Below are 17,316 nucleotides of genomic sequence, written 5' to 3' on the forward strand. Positions count from 1 at the left end.
TGTGAACATTCATTGATACGAAGTTGTTTCGTATCATATTTTGTTAAATAACTGTAAATTCTGTACCGCTGCCATGTTATGAAACGAGACATAGTTGTGAGCTTTATTATGTCCCATAGTTTAAAACAATTTAAAGAAAGTTGCATGCAGTGTTACTATTTTTACTCGTCATGGTCTGTAGACCAAATGTACCCTACACATAAATCAGAGTTGGTAATATTCAGGGCTATGTAATCAATCCCTATATTAGATATGACCCATTGCCTGTATAACATCCATGATACCATAATCCCCTGTAATATTGGTAAATGTTTCACAACCTTGCATGGAACATATTATATTGTATTATTTGGGATGATGCTTGCAAAACCTAATTTTACTGGGACATGTCCAAAATGTCATGTGAGAAAAATATAATTCCAGCTCTCTATTTTAAATCTTTATTTTACTTTTGTTTTTAGCAGGCAGGCCAATTAAGAACATTTTTGTTGTTGCAATGATGACTAGGCAAAAGGAAAAATGCTACTTGTGGGGGCAGGGAGTGGGAATTAAAATAAAAACAAATAGAATGTTGACAGACATGTCAACAGTACAAGTGCAGTGAAGAGTCAGCTGCATGGGCAATATTATTGTAAAATGAAGTGGTACTGAGAATGGAATATTAGGGAACCCCACTGGTGATATGCAGGGTCTGAGAGACTGGATGTTCTGACTTGACACACTTCATGCTGTTAGATAACCAGGCCAACGAGTGTTTGGATACACTAATGTTCTGCAGTATTGTGGATGTGGATGGAGTGGTCAGCAGTGTTGGAACCTTTCTCTAAATCGATGAGAATGGTGGCACAGGATATAAAAGCAGTAATGTTGTCATTCAGGGACTTTCCAGTTGCAGGATGTCCACCTCACTGTTTCTATTATAAAAATAACCAACCCTTCTTTCCATAACCCTTGATACACTGACAAAAGGCATTGGTATACATTGACTGGATTGCCATTCCACTCAGAGGAAAAACTAAGGATTGTGACAACACTGATCTTACAAATACTCAAAACTAATAGGGTGAACAATTTTATTTATTCTAGACATATTAAAATATATGTCACATATTATTTATAGTAAGTGCTATTTGCTAAATAGATTTTGAAAATGTCCTTAAATGCATATTAGGTATGCTCTTGTAAACGTACATTTAGCATCCCCACTAGAAGTTTTCTTATTCTTCTAAGCAGTGTGACATTGTAAATGATAAGCATTGACAAACTTTTGATGACCTTAAAGTACTTGGTTATCTATATGTGTTATCTAAAGATGCCCATAATTTTTCCTCAGCATTAAAAGTCATGAAATGAACACTGACTGAACAACATTTTCCTCCCCTCCATGCAGTGTGAAGAATGGATGAACTGTTTTTGTGTTCCCTCAGTGTCCTGCCAGGTTCACCTCTGTGTGGTATCAGAATTCAGAGGGATGTTTATACCTTCATGTGATTCATGTCTTCATGTGATTTGTTTCATAGATGTATCAGCTAATGCTTGCATCTTGCCTTGGCTCATACAAATGTTGTCACTGTGTTAGGATTGTGAATTGCTTTGCTGAATCACTGGGTTTTTAGATATTTCTCTCTTGTAGTCCCTCTCCTTCCCTCTCTCTGCCTGTGTAATATTCTCAGTGCTGCTGCAGTTCCCTCACTGCAGTCTTTGCTGTTCCGTCCCTGCTACCGCATTGCTGTATTGCAGGGGGTGCCCGCATTGCGCAGGCACAGCCAATACTTCCATCCCCTCCAAGGAGCATAAAACTGCCTGGGCCACAGTGTATAGCTGGTGCTGTCTGAGGTCGCAGCCACAGGTAAGGGGCATCTGCCTTCAGCTTTGGGGTGAGTGGGGGGTCGAGGGGTGCCATATTGTGTCAAATTCTTTTCACCAAATTCCAGTGTTTCAGTGAAGGTTTTTTGTCAGGTTTTCTTAACCTGTGGATGTTATTTTGAAGGCAGGTGATCCCGCAATAGCTAACAGCCTCCCGGATGGTGAAAAATCTTAAACAGTGAAGGCTATCTAAAACACAAAATGGTTGTTAATGTGAAATAGGATAAATCTATCCAGTGTTATGCTTTAGAGGTTTGCAGAGAAAATTTGTTGTCAGTGGCTCTCGAAACTTTCTGGCGCTCATCGATAGTAAACATGATTGATCTATTAGCATTCCTGACACGACAAGCATCACACACAGTAGGCTCCTGTCTGCTTTTGCCTGTCTGCTCAAGCCCAGACAATGGCAACTAAGACACAAGCTTTTTTGCCTGTTGTATGTTAGTAATGTTTTACTGAGCAAACTGTAAATATACTTACCCAGTAGAGTAATATGTTAACCCTAGTCTTTGGCTGTACAACTCATAGACTGGGTTATTCAGTTGCTGGAATAGGTAATGGTATTTAATTATTCAAGGCCATTTGAAATGATCAATAAACAACATATCTATACATAGCATACTTTGGTGTGGATTTGTGCTAAGTTTATGAAACAAATCATGGTTTTAATTATCAGGTTTGAATTATTAGGTTTTAATTGGACTTTAATAAAGCTGTTATTTTTAAAACAGTAAATTAATTGTTCTTATCTATGAATAGAACTTAATAGTGTGAATATACTATGCATATCATATGCTAATATAAATATAAATAATAATATTGCTGTTTAAATCTTCTTCATCTGAAATCAGCATCAGCAGTTTGAAAATTAAACAGATAATCCCCTGCAAAGGACAGGAGCAATGACATTAATAAGTCATTGCTTATCTCAGTATCTATGCCTTTATAATATCTGACATTATGTTGGCTTTAATACCTGTTTATAAATAACCTTGACATTAAATGTTTTCACAAAATGAAACCCTGTTCAGGAACATTCAGACTGATCTCCCAGACACGTTTATTTGATATATTTCATAATTGGTGAAAGGCTTTCAGTGTTTCTTTGTCAGCTCATGTGCCTCTTGTATGTATATAGCCTGTTTGTTTTGCTTCTGCCATTGTGCAGACACCAATAATATTCATAAATTATAGCACATAAACACATTGTTTAATTTTATGATACAGCTTCTGTCTAATATGGGGCAGTATCTAAAAATATATCCTGTTCAAGAATGTTGGAGGAAGGAGTGCTGATTTCTCTTTCATATGAATTTCACCAGTTTGAATTGAATGAGGTAACATCCAGTTCCCATATGTCATTGTGTGTGATTTTGATTGTCTGTATATATAAACTGCCTTGAAGAAAATATCAATGCCTTAACAGGTACTTCATCAATAATGTTAACTGATAATTTCAATGATTTAATTGTATGAAATAAGTCTAAAACATCAACATGTTGATGTTAAGTCCATGATCTGCATGGCGGACAAAGAATGAATGCATAGTTTTAATTGTAACACATCTGCCTGACTGTTGAATGTTGGGAAATCTAAACCTTGTCGGCAGTGGATTGGTGAACCAGGAATGCCATCAGATATGATGTGCATTAGAGCAGTAGCTATTTACTGAGCTTAATAATGTGTGTGATATCTGATGACACCAAAGGCCTGATTGGGTAGTATTTGTAAGGTACACCTACATGAAGTCCTTAGTTTGCAATGGAGAGTATGTGTCATGCATAATAGCTCCAAAGCTATTTTGTGAGACAGTTACTTAGAATTATGAGACTATAGCACAGCTATACTAATATTTAACATTCAATGATATAGCTAATGCTAGTGTGGTGCAGGATAAAAATGAACAACGTAGCTTAAAAAAAATAATGATCAGAGTTTACTATAAAACAACGGCGGATTGTTAAATACAGTGGAAAAGCAAATGACCAGGGTGGAGTTATACAGTGGTAAATAAGCTGGAGTCCGTTGAATTTTATTCCGTGTGAAAAATCATTTAAGAATTATGGCAGCTCTTGGTTATGTTTGATTGAACCTACAGACAGCAGGAAACAGTTCCACCATTATTACTTGTGTTGTTTCTTGTCTTTTGTTAAAATTGCCTCACCTTTTGTGTTGTGGATTTCTACAGTAGATCACAGCCTTGTTTCAATGGAATGTAATTTGGCATGCACTGTAAGCCACGATTTTGTGACCATCCATGCCTACTATGACTGAAAATACATGTTTTTAGATAATGTAAAGTTGAGTACACACTATAAGGTTCTTGAGAATCTTAAGAGTAAAGGGAAGCTGACACTTTTTATGTTGGTGACAGCTGAAGTGGGGGAGTTGAATCTGACATACGGACACAATCTGCCTGTACCTTGCCACCTAAGGACTTCGGTCTCACTGACTTCCCCATGAGGTATAAAGAGGATTGGCAGGATTACATTTTTATGATTATAAACCATGCAGAAAATGAAATTTACAGAAAGCACAACCCAGATATTTAACACAAACAAAGTTAAAGCAAGGGGGTGGGGCTGAGAAATATATATTTATTATTCCAGACATTATATAGATCCATATACTGTGTTTTTTATACACACAGTAAAATGTCCAGTGTTAATTATACCCTAACAGTACATATGAGTCCAGTAGGAACCTCCTAGGTCCTAACTCTTTGAAGGACAAGTCCATCAAGGACCTCAAAGACAAAGGATGAATAAGATAAGCGATTTGAATGCGTCTACGTTTACAATGTGTGATTCCAGATGTTAATTTAACATATTTTTTGACCCGTTTGGCCTTCCATACTAGGAAAGAAGGCAAGGAAAGGAAGCAAAGAGGTGAAAAAAATGTTTGGAAAGCACCCATTGTTTCTGAAGAGTGCACATCATGCACAGCTGGCTCAGGCAGACTGTAGGCACCCAACTGGCCAGTGGAGGTCACCAGTGAGCAATGAAACTCCAACTAAGAGCCGATTACACTCTGTCCAGTCGGCCTGCTGGCTGCCCTTGGTGCCATCAGAATTTTATACCCAGCTATGGGACACATCCACACACTTGAGCAGTGTCTAAACAGGATGAGCCACCCAGCAGTTCCCCATTAATTATGTCTTACTTCTGAAGTTACATCCTTCTTCTTTGCCCTACTTTATTGTTCTGTAGTTTGTTACATGCCAGAAATGGGATTGATATTTGCTGTGTGTATACTATAGAGCAGGGATCCTCGAAGAGCCTGATGGTCTTCTGGGTTTTAATGCTATTCATCAATTAATGTGGTATAATTAACCCCTGGCTGGCCATGAGCATTTTGAGGCAGATAAATAATGTTTATGGCACATATATATATATTGGTGGGTTTAAGTTTGCTGGAGTGCCACACCACAACATTAGGTCCTCCCAGTGAGAGGTGTGCCTCTCTTCCAAGCTCTCCCGTAGTGTGCTGTGCAGCTTGTAGCATAGAAAATAGTCACTGACACACAGTGCATAAGCATAGCAGTAGTGCTACGATTGCAGATAAGGGTAATGAGCAGTGATGCAGAAATATAATGCAATTAGCAAATTGTCATTTCTAATAAAAACTTTTGTCCTTTTGTTCTGTCTGGCTTTAAGCGCCGATTTGAAACCCTAAAGCTAAGCCCACTCTTCACATCTCAGAATGGGTAAGGAGAAAATCCACATCAACATCGTGGTCATTGGCCATGTGGACTCGGGCAAGTCCACCACTACTGGTCACCTCATCTACAAGTGTGGAGGCATCGACAAGAGGACCATCGAGAAGTTCGAAAAGGAGGCTGCAGAGGTAGGGAGGTCTTTATGGTAGAACCTTTTCACCTGTGTTTCAGAGGATACTCTTATGTCACAAGTATGCAGTTTCCCGATGATGTCATTTGTAATTACTATATTTATTACAATTTGTTTTGCAGTCATACCCATAAAAGTTCATGAATATCAATGTGAAAGTGTACTGTGTAAAGTAAGTTATTTTTCATATGTATATCAGAAGATAAAGGGCTCTTTATTTGGTGATTTAAGTATGGATTTAAGGGATAACTGCCAGTGTATATTGTTCCCAATGTGGATATTTACTGAAAACAATTGGGGCGTTTATTTTTGATTTTGTGAGAGTAGTAGTGAGATTTCTTTCTAAATAAAGTACAATTGCCTGAACATGTTGGGTAAGGAATTATAATGCCACACTGTGACTGGGAGCCCAGATTATTTTTTATTCACAGTCTAGGACTCTTAACTGCAGTCGCATACTCTATAAAGACAGATAAGATCTCAGGCAACACTACAGTGCTTATTAAGTGAAATTATATGTGCTCTACTATACAGCGTCTTTTTTCTCCTTATTGTTTTGCTTTGGTTTAATTGCTTTTATAGCGAATATATTTCTAGAGATGGCTCAGAGGACTTGCTTCATAGAGGCCTGCAGAGCAATGGTGCTGATCAATGAACCATTACATGAAAATTGCAGTAGGAAAATTGTCTGCAGAATGTATATTTAGCCCTGGAAGTTAAATGATGGTTAATCATCGAGCAGCTATTGATCTGAGAACACAGCGATTCTGAAGTTTTAAATCAAAGGTGATAAGAGTTGCCAGAGCCTTTCAGCTCTTTAGTGTGTGGGTTTTCTCCTGTGTTCTGGAAGCAAATGGGGGGTGGGGGGTTGGGGGGCTCATCAATCACTGCACTCTCCTCATGTATTCCAGATGGGGAAGGGTTCCTTCAAGTATGCCTGGGTGCTGGACAAACTGAAGGCCGAGCGGGAGCGTGGGATCACCATCGACATCTCCCTCTGGAAGTTTGAGACCACTAAGTATTACATCACCATAATCGATGCACCCGGGCACAGAGACTTCATCAAGAACATGATCACAGGGACCTCTCAGGTACATAGTGACTGTGTACCTGTTTTACACCCATGCTCTATGATACCTGTGCCCCAAAATACTTGAGCTTAGAGGTGCATTTAAAGGCACCTCGGTCTGTTTCGTGAAACATAGCTGGCATGTATCCCACCAGCTCTTATTTATGCACATATACCTGCATTGTGCTTAAAAAGGCAAGAAGTCAGTGTGTTTTTGAAAAGTAACAAAACAGACCTCGATCAATTGCTACAATTGAAGTTCTTTAAAACATTTCAAATACATTCTTTGTCAGGTCTGCTTCCCGAATGATTTGTCTTATGAATGGCACTATTTTCTGTTTTACTGTGTGGCCTGCCATGTAGAAAATATTCTTTGTCTCTTGAGTGCGTCAGAGAAGTCCTTTTTGTGTTCAATTGCGTTTGCAACATTCTGTAGTGAATGACTTCATGATGGGATTGCTTGTTCCTCAATTTGCAGGCAGACTGTGCAGTGCTCATTGTAGCAGCCGGGGTCGGCGAGTTTGAGGCGGGGATATCGAAGAATGGGCAGACGCGGGAGCATGCCCTCCTGGCCTATACACTTGGAGTGAAACAGCTCATTGTCGGCGTCAACAAAATGGACTCTACGGAGCCTCCTTACAGTGAGAAGCGGTACGATGAAATCGTGAAGGAGGTCAGCGCTTACATCAAGAAGATCGGCTACAGCCCCTCTGCTGTACCTTTTGTGCCCATCTCTGGTTGGCATGGCGACAACATGCTAGAGCCATCTCCAAATGTGAGTAGCCTATGCCCATTCCCCAGCTGCTCCATCAACAATTTTTCTCTTTGTTGTTTAATTTACCCAAACTGTGAGCTTCATTAATTTTACATTGAGTCGGTTCATTAATTTTGACTCACAAAAACTAAGAGAGTGGCTTTATTTCAGGGCAGTTAATTTAAGAGGGTATCTAGTGGTATAATACTTACTTGAAAGGAAAAAGTGAATGTAAAAAGGTCAAAATGTAGTAAAATTGCAATGCTAATTTGCACTTACCTGAACAGTGTGTACCTTGTAATTTGGAGACATAAAAGTAAGTGTGACAGTGAAATGTCACTGAAATGTCAGTGGTGTTTAGTGCTATAAAGTGAAGTGCCTCCAGTCTATTTATCTTAACAAGGCCCTAGTTCACTGGGAACATCCCATGGCACCGTGTTTCAGTAGCAGCTGCTGCCTTCAGTTGTCCTCTTCAGACTAATGTAGCCTGAACAACCGTGGCAAACTGCATTGCTTTAAAAAAGCTAGAATATACATTATATGTATTTGTATAGAACATTACAGAAATTACAGAAGAAATATATGTGTCCGGAATTTAGTGCAGTTGAAATGTTGAAACCGTAACAGCTAGAGGAAGCAATTTTATAACATAAAACACCCCAGAGCACCTGTGTCGCAGTTGAACTGATTGTTTGATTGTAGGTGGGCAGTCTCTTTTTCATCTTATAAAAATGAAAAATGAAGGTCAGCAGCAACTCCCGGGGAAATAATTACTGTGGATAAGTTACTATTTTTACAACACTGGAAACTGAACTCACACTTGTGCATGTGTGTGAATTAATTTGAAATTTTTATGGTTGCTGCTCAGCTATTTGTAGAATGTAAATGATTGCATTTCATAAACCCACAGGCTGAAACTATGACCTTTCAACACACTTATAATTATGTCAACCCTTTTGAAATAGAAATAATTAAGTCACTATATAACAGGATGGTTGTTAGTAGGCTATTGTATGAAGCAAGTATGGAGCAAGTATCAAAGCCATTTGGCTTACAGTACTTCCATAGAATTTCCCGTCGGGTTTTTTAGTTGCAGGTCTGCCGCTGTCCACTAGTTGTCCCCAATTCCCTTCATAATAGAAGGATGTCTCCACAACATTCAGGTGTAAATGAGAATAAGTGGTGTCAACTTATTTTTAGATGTAAGGATTTTAACTTTTTGGGAAAAAAAATGTTCACATGGTTGTTATGTACACATTGACTGATAGACAGTTAATATTTCTCATTTACAACCACCATTTGACTAAAAGGGAATAGTATCACTGTGCCAGTCTTATGAACTACCACATCATTTCATCACTCCTTAAACAGCTCTTGATGGCAAATGAAAGCAAGTTCCCTCTGGTACAACGTGCGTGATGCTTTGCTGTATTTTTGATCAGTGTGTGTCTGACCCATGCTTTCCGCAGATGCCCTGGTTCAGAGGCTGGAAACTGGACAGGAAAGAGCACCATGCGAGTGGGGTCAGTCTGCTGGAGGCCCTGGACACCATCATGCCCCCTACCAGGCCCACGGACAAGCCCCTTCGCCTGCCCCTGCAGGACGTGTACAAGATCGGAGGTACGGACGCTGCAGGTCACGCACAGCTCACGGGGAGGAGAACTCTGTACGCTCTCGTGCACACGTGTAGAGGATCACAGCAGGCACCTCTACACACACACACAAGGAAGTTGTGAACTTTTTGGAAGTTGTGAAATACCTTCACACCCATGTTAAGGTCCTGAACCAATGTGCATGACCAGGTTATGAACCAATACCCTAAAATGCACATGAAAAGAATTAGAAACAACAACATCAAACATGTTTTGAATCAGAGCCAACACACACATACACTAAATTAAATGATTTTTTAAAAATAAGGTTTTGGCTGGTTTTTCTGGATATGAGTGCTGTTTTTTTTTTCCAAACTATAACAGGTATTGGGACGGTACCAGTGGGGAGGGTGGAGACGGGGATCCTGCGGCCCAGTATGGTGGTGACCTTTGCCCCCGTGAACATAACCACAGAGGTCAAATCGGTTGAGATGCACCACGAGGCTCTGAATGAGGCCCTGCCCGGTGACAATGTGGGCTTCAACGTGAAGAACGTCTCTGTGAAGGACATCCGGCGAGGGAACGTGTGTGGGGACAGCAAGTCTGACCCTCCCCAGGAGGCCTCGGGGTTCACAGCCCAGGTCAGGGGGGCCTCCGTCCAGCTCACCCAGCCCTTTAAATCCCTCCAGCATTTCTCTTATCCCCTCATCCATCTGCTCTTAGTTACTTTACTGATTGGCACAGCAAGGGTCCAATTCCTGGAGGGCCACAGTCTCTGAGTGCAGACCATGTACTGTACATTCAAATGAATCCCAAGTACATTTACAAAGAAATGCAGTCAGCAATACAAAAACATTGTGGACAGCAACTTTTGTACTAGTATCAGTAAGATCAATCACTGTTTTAATCATATAGTTTTAAAATAGGCTGCTAATGATGCCCTGATAAGTTTCTCTGGAGAACTGAGTGGATAAATAAATAATTCCTTTTCCCACTCTGGAGCTGTTACTTAAAACTCTTTATAAAAAGTTTACAAGCACATATATATGAGGTAGAGTTTTGAAAGGAATTACTATTCAATTAATTGTGGTCTGAATTATAGCCATAATTGAATATGCAATCCCCAGTTGTAGCTTCATAATGGTTTAAAGACCAAACACCTGTACAAAACCTTGCTGGACTACAGTCCTACTGGTCTGAAACTGGTCAAACAGTGCAAGTACATCTTTTAACAGGTTATAACTTTCTAGTGTCTCTCACTTTCTCAAATCATTTTCAGGCACCTATGCTTTTAACTATTCCTTTTATCCCTTGAAGTCCATCAGTACCCCCTCCTGATTTTTACATCTGTTCAGTTCTTTTCTTTGTGATGTGAATACTTAATGTATGGACTGATATTGCTATTTCAGTCAGTGGCCCTCGTCCTCTTTCTTGCTGTCTCTTGCCTTTTCTTTTATTTTTTGGCTCCTTCGCTGTCTTTTTGGGACTACTCCACCCCAGTCTTTTTCTTTTTGTTTCTGACTCTCTTTGTCTTTTTTCTTATTTCCTCTATACCTTTCTTTTCCTCCTCTTTCTTCGATGGCCTCTCTGTGCTCCAGGTGATCATCCTTAATCACCCGGGTCAGATCAGCGCAGGCTACTCCCCCGTCATCGACTGTCACACAGCGCACATCGCGTGCCGCTTCGCCGAGCTCAAAGAGAAGATCGACCGCCGCTCCGGGAAGAAGCTGGAGGACGACCCCAAGACCCTCAAGTCCGGCGACGCCGCCATCGTGGACATGGTACCTGGGAAACCCATGTGCGTGGAGAGCTTCTCCAAGTACCCACCCCTGGGTGAGTCCCTACCCCTGCCCCCCACCCTCCCCCCTCATCCAGACCCTTGGCCTCATGGCCTCCTGCAGCACGGCTGGCCTTTGGAACTCTAACTGCTCTAATTGCTTCCATGTCATTCATGTGTCATTACCCAATTTAAACTACTGAGGCACTTTTCAGAATTCCTCTATTGCCTCCGACCAACACGTGAGCAAGCACATCTTGTTCTTATTCTCCACACTAAAGTCGGTTTGCTTGCAAACAAACAATGCCGGAGGCAAAGGACACAGTCAGCCTGGTTCATTTCAAACACTGTATCAGATTACTTTGATTTCTGCTGAAGTACAGAAAAGAGTCTCTGCACTTCATTTCTGTGTTTAAGTGCTTGCAGCAGCTCAGTGAGCTCATACTCAAAAAATAATTGCGTATTTGTTTTTCTTTTCATATCTGCACTAATGCAGCAATACAGTCATGTTTTATGCTAAACCTAGCCAGATTAAAGTATGGGTTGTCCAGGGCTTATTTGTGCTGAGAATGGCAGCAACAACATCGCATAATTCATATTATGATTAGAATGAACCTACATCCATGCAGGTTCATTCTAAATCAGGCCCAGTACTTTAGTTGTCTGAGTCCAAGGCATCTATCCAGTGCAGGAAATCTAATGTCGGGCTGAGTAGGGCTGATAGAATATGCATCACTAAAAAAAGAATGAAAGAAATGGAAATGGAAATGAAATGGAATTAGACTATATACATGCACATGCAATCCATTATTATCAGATGAGACCGATCATAGAATCAGATAATGAATCTGATTAGTCATATAATCAGATAATAAATCACCATAGTGATTCTTAAAATTTGGTCTTGGGCCCAAGACTTTGGTCAGTAAGACAGAATGACAATTTGTGAATTAGCTGGTCACTGCTTCCTCAAATCTCTTTGCGTGTGTGTGCGTGCGTGTGCACGTATGCGTGTGTGTGTGTGTGTGTGTGTGTGTGCATGCGCATGCACGTATGTGTGTGTGTGTGTGTGTGTGTGTGTGTGCATGCGCATGCACGTATGTGTGTGTGTGTACCTGTGTGTTTGTTTGTGACAGGTCGATTTGCTGTTAGAGACATGCGGCAGACGGTCGCTGTTGGAGTCATTAAGAATGTTGAGAAGAAGACCAGTGGTGCCGGCAAGATTACCAAGTCAGCCCAGAAAGCCCAGAAATCTGGCAAATGAATCAAGCAGTGGCGCAACAGGACCACCTCACCTCAGACTCTCCAGCCACACGCCCAGCGCCAGCACCACCACCCCACCGGGCATGCCCACACATGTGCTTGTAACACACTCTTTGTCAATGACTGGATGTTAACCATCAAAGTTCAATGGAAGTTCTTCAAGAGGAAAAGCATGCCCCATGCATTTGTAAAGGCTACTTGTGAGTTTTACCATTAAACTGGTCCAAGCACTACACTGCTGTTGGCGTTGTTATTTCAGTACAAATTGGGAGAAGTCTTTCAGGGGTGAACTGGGCACCCAAAAGGGTTGAATTGCTCTTATTTTAAATAAATGGTTCTCAGGGGGCTGCTGGGGAAAGTTACAATTACAGGAATGGTCAATAGAGTTTTTTCTAACTGCATAAGACAATGTGCTATGCAGACTAACCACTAGAGGGCAGTCCTCTGCCAAATATGGGTGTATAAACCTGCCTCATACTACCAGGCTAGAGAGGAAATAAGTACTAATATTTGCACAGTACTCAATATAATAAATCATTGATTCGGTTGTTAACAAATAAAATTATTTAAATTTCAAAACAGCATAAAAGAAGAGAAGTAACAACTAAGACTTAATTTTTTTAAATTAAAAAGTAATTTGGTTTTTGGATTTGTTGTTCATTCTGAAAAGCAATTTCTTGACATTGGGATGAAAATTGTGATGACTAAAAAAAAAAAAAAAACACTGTTAAACTGTGTACAGCCATTTTTCAGAGCGACTTTGAATGCGCAGTTCAGAATTTCAAAAGCTATATTTTCTCCATATTAACATTACACCGTTTGCCTTTGTGTTTCAATGATCTATTCTCATTTAGCTAAAAACACCATAACCATTGAATCATTAAAGTAAAAATACAAAGCATAGCTATGACTTATAGGTGCTTGAATAGGAATCTCTTCCAATTAAATCTACAATTGATGCTGGAGAAGATAATGATAGACCAGCGCGTGGTATGCTTCCCTATTGACCAATTTAAACCAATGTCTCGGTTTGGTGATGAGCACATTGTGTTGTGGAAAAGGATATCTCTCAATTAAATTTTATGCTTAAGTGTTGGCTCCCTGTTGGCTCCCTGTTTAAAATTAATTCATTGCAGCTAATTGATTCATATGACATTTAGTTAGCTCTGAACATTGCGATCTCATTATTATATTGCATTTTCAATACTCTTTTTACATTACAATACTCAAAAACATGTTGTAGTTCTGTATTTGAGATTATGCTGATATTAGTTCATTTAGAACTTGCAGAACTTGTTAATATCATAACTTGCCTTAATGTTGTATATACAGGAAAGTTGTCTATGTAGCTATGTACACTTGGGCCAGTGGAACAGCTTGTCTGCCTGGTGCAACCTCAGGCCAGAGCGAAACACTGGAGGTGACTCAAACCCAAACCAAAAGTTTATTGCAACATTTACACCCTTTTGACAGCCATCAGTTAATTTTAAACCCGGGTGACAAACTGCGGATTAATTACAAAGAAGTAAGGTATACTTGGTAGCCTTCTGTGTGCTTTCAATACGAATAATTAAAAAAGGAACTATAAAAATCTACAGACAATATGCTTTTAAAATACTTACTAATTATTATGTGATCATTGTAATAAACCAAAGCCTTCCATTTATGAACCACGTCTGCAGCTCCACCAAGATTTCATGAGGAGAGTGCTGGTCTGATGGTGAGAGTGCACTATGCCCATAAATCGTAGGAGCACTGCCTTTCCAGTGGTGTAGTAAATCTCGCTGTGGACGAACCCCCCCCCCCCCCCCGTCTGTGCCAGTCTCGCTGCGGAACGCTGTGCATGTGGGGCACAGCTGTGTGAGGCCTGTACGGGCCTCTGTGCCAGTAAGGGGATTCTGATGCGCTTTAGCCAGAATAAAAGATGGAATGTTCACGGATTACCCTGCTACGGACAGGGAAATATTTTTATAAGCACCACAGCCCCCCTCCCCTCCCCACTACGCTCTATTCCTCTTATTCCTTCTCCAAAGGACTCATATAAAAACGGCAGATGTTATCAGGTATATTTATTATGTGTATGTTCAAAAGAAAGGGTAAAACAAAACCGTTTCTGAATAAAACTGCTTTCCCATGAAATGGTGTAGTTTGGTGAATGGACATTCAAACCAGCTGGCAGTTCTTTGCATTTTGTGCAGCAGACTTGTTAAAAGAATTGCAGCTGCTTCACTGCAGCCTCTGTAGGTCAATCAGTTTGTGTAAATCAGTTTATTTATCGTCAAGGTGAGATAAAAGCATGCAAATAGCCTTAAACACATTTTAATATAACACTAACATTGATTCATGCATTCTTTGTGGAATTACAACAGTAGCTGGCTTATTTATACAGATGTGGTTCTCTTCAGGAGTTATTATGCAATGGTCAGAGCGAAATGTGTTGGCATATGGATATAAGATTTCCAATGATGTGAAGATTTTAAACACTTCACTGCTTGGCCTGAAACTGTGGCGCCATGTGCATCAACATACAATCATCCATCTCTCTTCCAAGACCCATTTCATTTAGAAAAAGTGACAGTCAACAGTCCGTGTGTCTACCAGTAGACATAAGAATGAATTATTGTGCGCCAGACAGAAGACACTTGCTGTCAAAATATATTTGTTTCAGAGCAAAGGATCCCAGGTGTGTCAGTGCTGTTTTTCATGTACTACAGTATTTTCCATCATGGACATTCACGATGGTAAAGCCAATGGGACAGCCTATACCCATGCCTTCTGTACGGTTGTTATGATGATGTTGCAATAGCGTTTAAGTTTCACCACTGCCCTTGGCTTTGGGTTTGTTTTTCACTCGCTCATATATGTGTCTTGAGGCAAAGGCAGTTTTCACTGCAGATTTGCGATCATCTTTGCCGGTACAGTGCCTTCTAGCATGGCCCTGGAGGTCACACAATGGAAAATGGTGACAGTTCAGCATATGGATAGATGGGTACACACAATGACCATTCTACTGAGAAACCACTTTGGACTGCAACATATTGCTATCCATCCATCCCTTGGTTAAATGAGAAAGAAAATGAATGCTTGGGTCTCCAGACATTGCAAAACTCATATGAGTAGGGGCTGTCGCAGATAATATTCAGCCATCAGATACTCAACTCTGCATGTATTAAAGCCAAAACATTTCAGTTTGATGCATGTTCTGAAAATTAATTAAGTTATCTGGCATACTAGCAGGCAATATTATGTACTGAAGCAATATCTCAATGATGTCTGTGAAACAAGAGCATGCAAGTCCAACAGTCTCAAGAGCATCAAGTGTGAAAATAGTCAAAAAGGGAAACACGTGTCAAAGTTTGTAAACCAGAATTAGCTACTTAATAAATAAGGCATGAGATCACTAATTATGGGTAATTATCCTTTCAGCACCAGGGCTGCTCCGTGTCTGGAATTATAGAGACAACTGAAGCTGTGCTAATGACTTTCAAGCATATTGCACTCTCATTCATGATAAACCACCTCCCCAGGTTCTTGTTTGTGTTCCTTACAAGCACAGCATCAGGCTTCCTGGGCTCAGAGTGCTTTTTCCACATGGCCAACACATCCATAGATTCCTTAGACTTACCAGATACCAAGCTGCTGCATTACTCCTATCTTCTCTGCTTCTTAAATGCAGGAGTCTCCAGGTGGTAAGAGGAGCTACACGCAGAAGATCCATTGTTTCAGCATTGTTCTTGGTCACGTCCCTTAACGTAGGTGAACTAGTAAGGTTATCTACATCTCACTCAATCCAAAGTACACCTGTCAATAATAAAATGTGAATTCATGTAATTGATGAATCAATCAATATTAAAAACTAAGGCTGTGCTTCACTGCAAAGCTCTCTCAGCAGTCACTAATTTTAATTAACCAAAACCATGGACCTTGCATATGGCATGCATATTTTCCATCTGATTGATTGCATGGATACAATGATTAGAGAGGTGCCTAATTTGAACAAACAGAGACTGATTGCACAATTGTGTCAGGCAACATGGTACAGTGTAAAAACAGTACCGGCTGTTCTTGAGCAAACACGTTGCTTGGACATTTTTAGAGTTCATTTTTATTTTCATTGAGAAGACATGGGCAATCAAAAGTCCTTTCACCAACCTGCGCAGTGTTGCCAACTTGGGCTCTTATACATTTAACTTGGCTCCGTTTTTCATTGTGCAGGAAAAAATATATTGGGTAGGTGAATATTTCTCATCCTACTTTTCCACCTGAAAATAGTGTACTCATTGAACAGGTTTTAGTGTAGACTCCACGTTCATACCACAAGTTCATTTAAGTTCCCAGATGGATGGAGTGTGATTCACATTGTGACGGGGCAGCAGTAACTGTAACTAGCCACATCGTTCGCAAAATTGTTTCTCTCACAAAACGCAATGGGAAGAAAGGTTGCAGTAGGCCTAATGTAAAACTTACTGAAAGAGTGGGGCCTCAAACCTGGGACTGAAAAGTCTCTGACCTAAAATAGCTGATGGCTTTGAGAAACCTGCCACAGCATGGATTGCTTTGACAAATGTATTATTCTGTGTAAAATGTGCATATTTGCAGTAGGGATGCTCATTTCCAAGGGGAAAAAAGGCCGTCGCGTATTTTATATTATTTTTAAAAAGGTATTTGAATAAATAAATTGATTAACCTGGTCGTTTTTACTGTGCCTATACCTTAATGGCAGACTACCTACAACGGATTAACTACGCAAATTAATTATGAAATTTAAGAAAATGTACCAGACATTTCCACTGGTGACGTTCGAAAGCAGGGCAGGGATATGCCAACATCCACCAATTATTTCATTAACACCAATTATTTACCTGATCCAACATTTTAGCTAAATTTCGTCAGGAGCTTTGATAGCTAATGACTCTTAATGCGTCCCAAATCTACATTGTTACATGTGGTAGATTGAACGTGACGGCGTTCGCATAGACAGCTAGTTAATTGAGCAGTAAAAACAAAAACATGGTGGAAACAAAACATGAGTGCACACCGCCTTTGGAGTTTTCTGTTTATTTACTTCAAAGTACTAATAGAAGAATGCTACAGAAGGTAAAATACCATTACTGTTGGAGGCTCCATGAAAACTACTTGTCGCGGTG

At 40.2% G+C, this 17,316-nt stretch overlaps 1 protein-coding gene and 1 long non-coding RNA gene across 4 annotated transcripts in view; both read left to right on the forward strand.

Moving 5' to 3' along the window:
* The first annotated feature begins 1,696 nt into the window (after positions 1 to 1,696).
* Positions 1,697 to 12,402, forward strand: LOC118207792 (elongation factor 1-alpha 2). Of its 2 annotated transcripts, none has more exons than XM_035381834.1 (8): positions 1,697 to 1,849; positions 5,523 to 5,712; positions 6,626 to 6,805; positions 7,262 to 7,558; positions 9,007 to 9,157; positions 9,514 to 9,770; positions 10,728 to 10,962; positions 12,043 to 12,402. In XM_035381834.1, exons 2-8 carry the CDS (start codon positions 5,569 to 5,571, stop codon positions 12,168 to 12,170), a joined length of 1,392 nt encoding a protein of 463 aa, XP_035237725.1. In that variant the 5' UTR covers positions 1,697 to 1,849; positions 5,523 to 5,568; the 3' UTR covers positions 12,171 to 12,402. The 2 variants fall into 2 exon arrangements, with proteins under 2 accessions (XP_035237725.1, XP_035237726.1); XM_035381835.1 differs by having other exon boundaries at positions 1,701 to 1,849; positions 5,568 to 5,712.
* Positions 12,403 to 17,138: 4,736 nt separating this feature from the next.
* The window catches only part of LOC118207617, a 29,856-nt gene continuing 29,678 nt past the window's right edge, over positions 17,139 to 17,316 (forward strand). For both annotated transcript variants that reach the window (XR_004761427.1, XR_004761426.1), the window contains exon 1: positions 17,139 to 17,266. This is a non-coding gene — a long non-coding RNA (uncharacterized LOC118207617). The remainder of the gene's footprint in view (positions 17,267 to 17,316) is intronic.

This window comes from Anguilla anguilla, chromosome 11 (assembly GCF_013347855.1).
Source record: "Anguilla anguilla isolate fAngAng1 chromosome 11, fAngAng1.pri, whole genome shotgun sequence".
Lineage (NCBI taxonomy): Eukaryota > Metazoa > Chordata > Actinopteri > Anguilliformes > Anguillidae > Anguilla > Anguilla anguilla.

Bases quoted from the DNA above. Each gene is read 5' to 3' on its own strand.
- LOC118207792 (XM_035381834.1), top strand. From the start codon at position 5,569: ATGGGTAAGGAGAAAATCCACATCAACATCGTGGTCATTGGCCATGTG. The intron at 6,806-7,261 runs GTACATAGTGAC...CTCAATTTGCAG, and splicing joins TGATCACAGGGACCTCTCAG to GCAGACTGTGCAGTGCTCAT. The intron at 9,771-10,727 runs GTCAGGGGGGCC...TCTGTGCTCCAG, and splicing joins CCTCGGGGTTCACAGCCCAG to GTGATCATCCTTAATCACCC.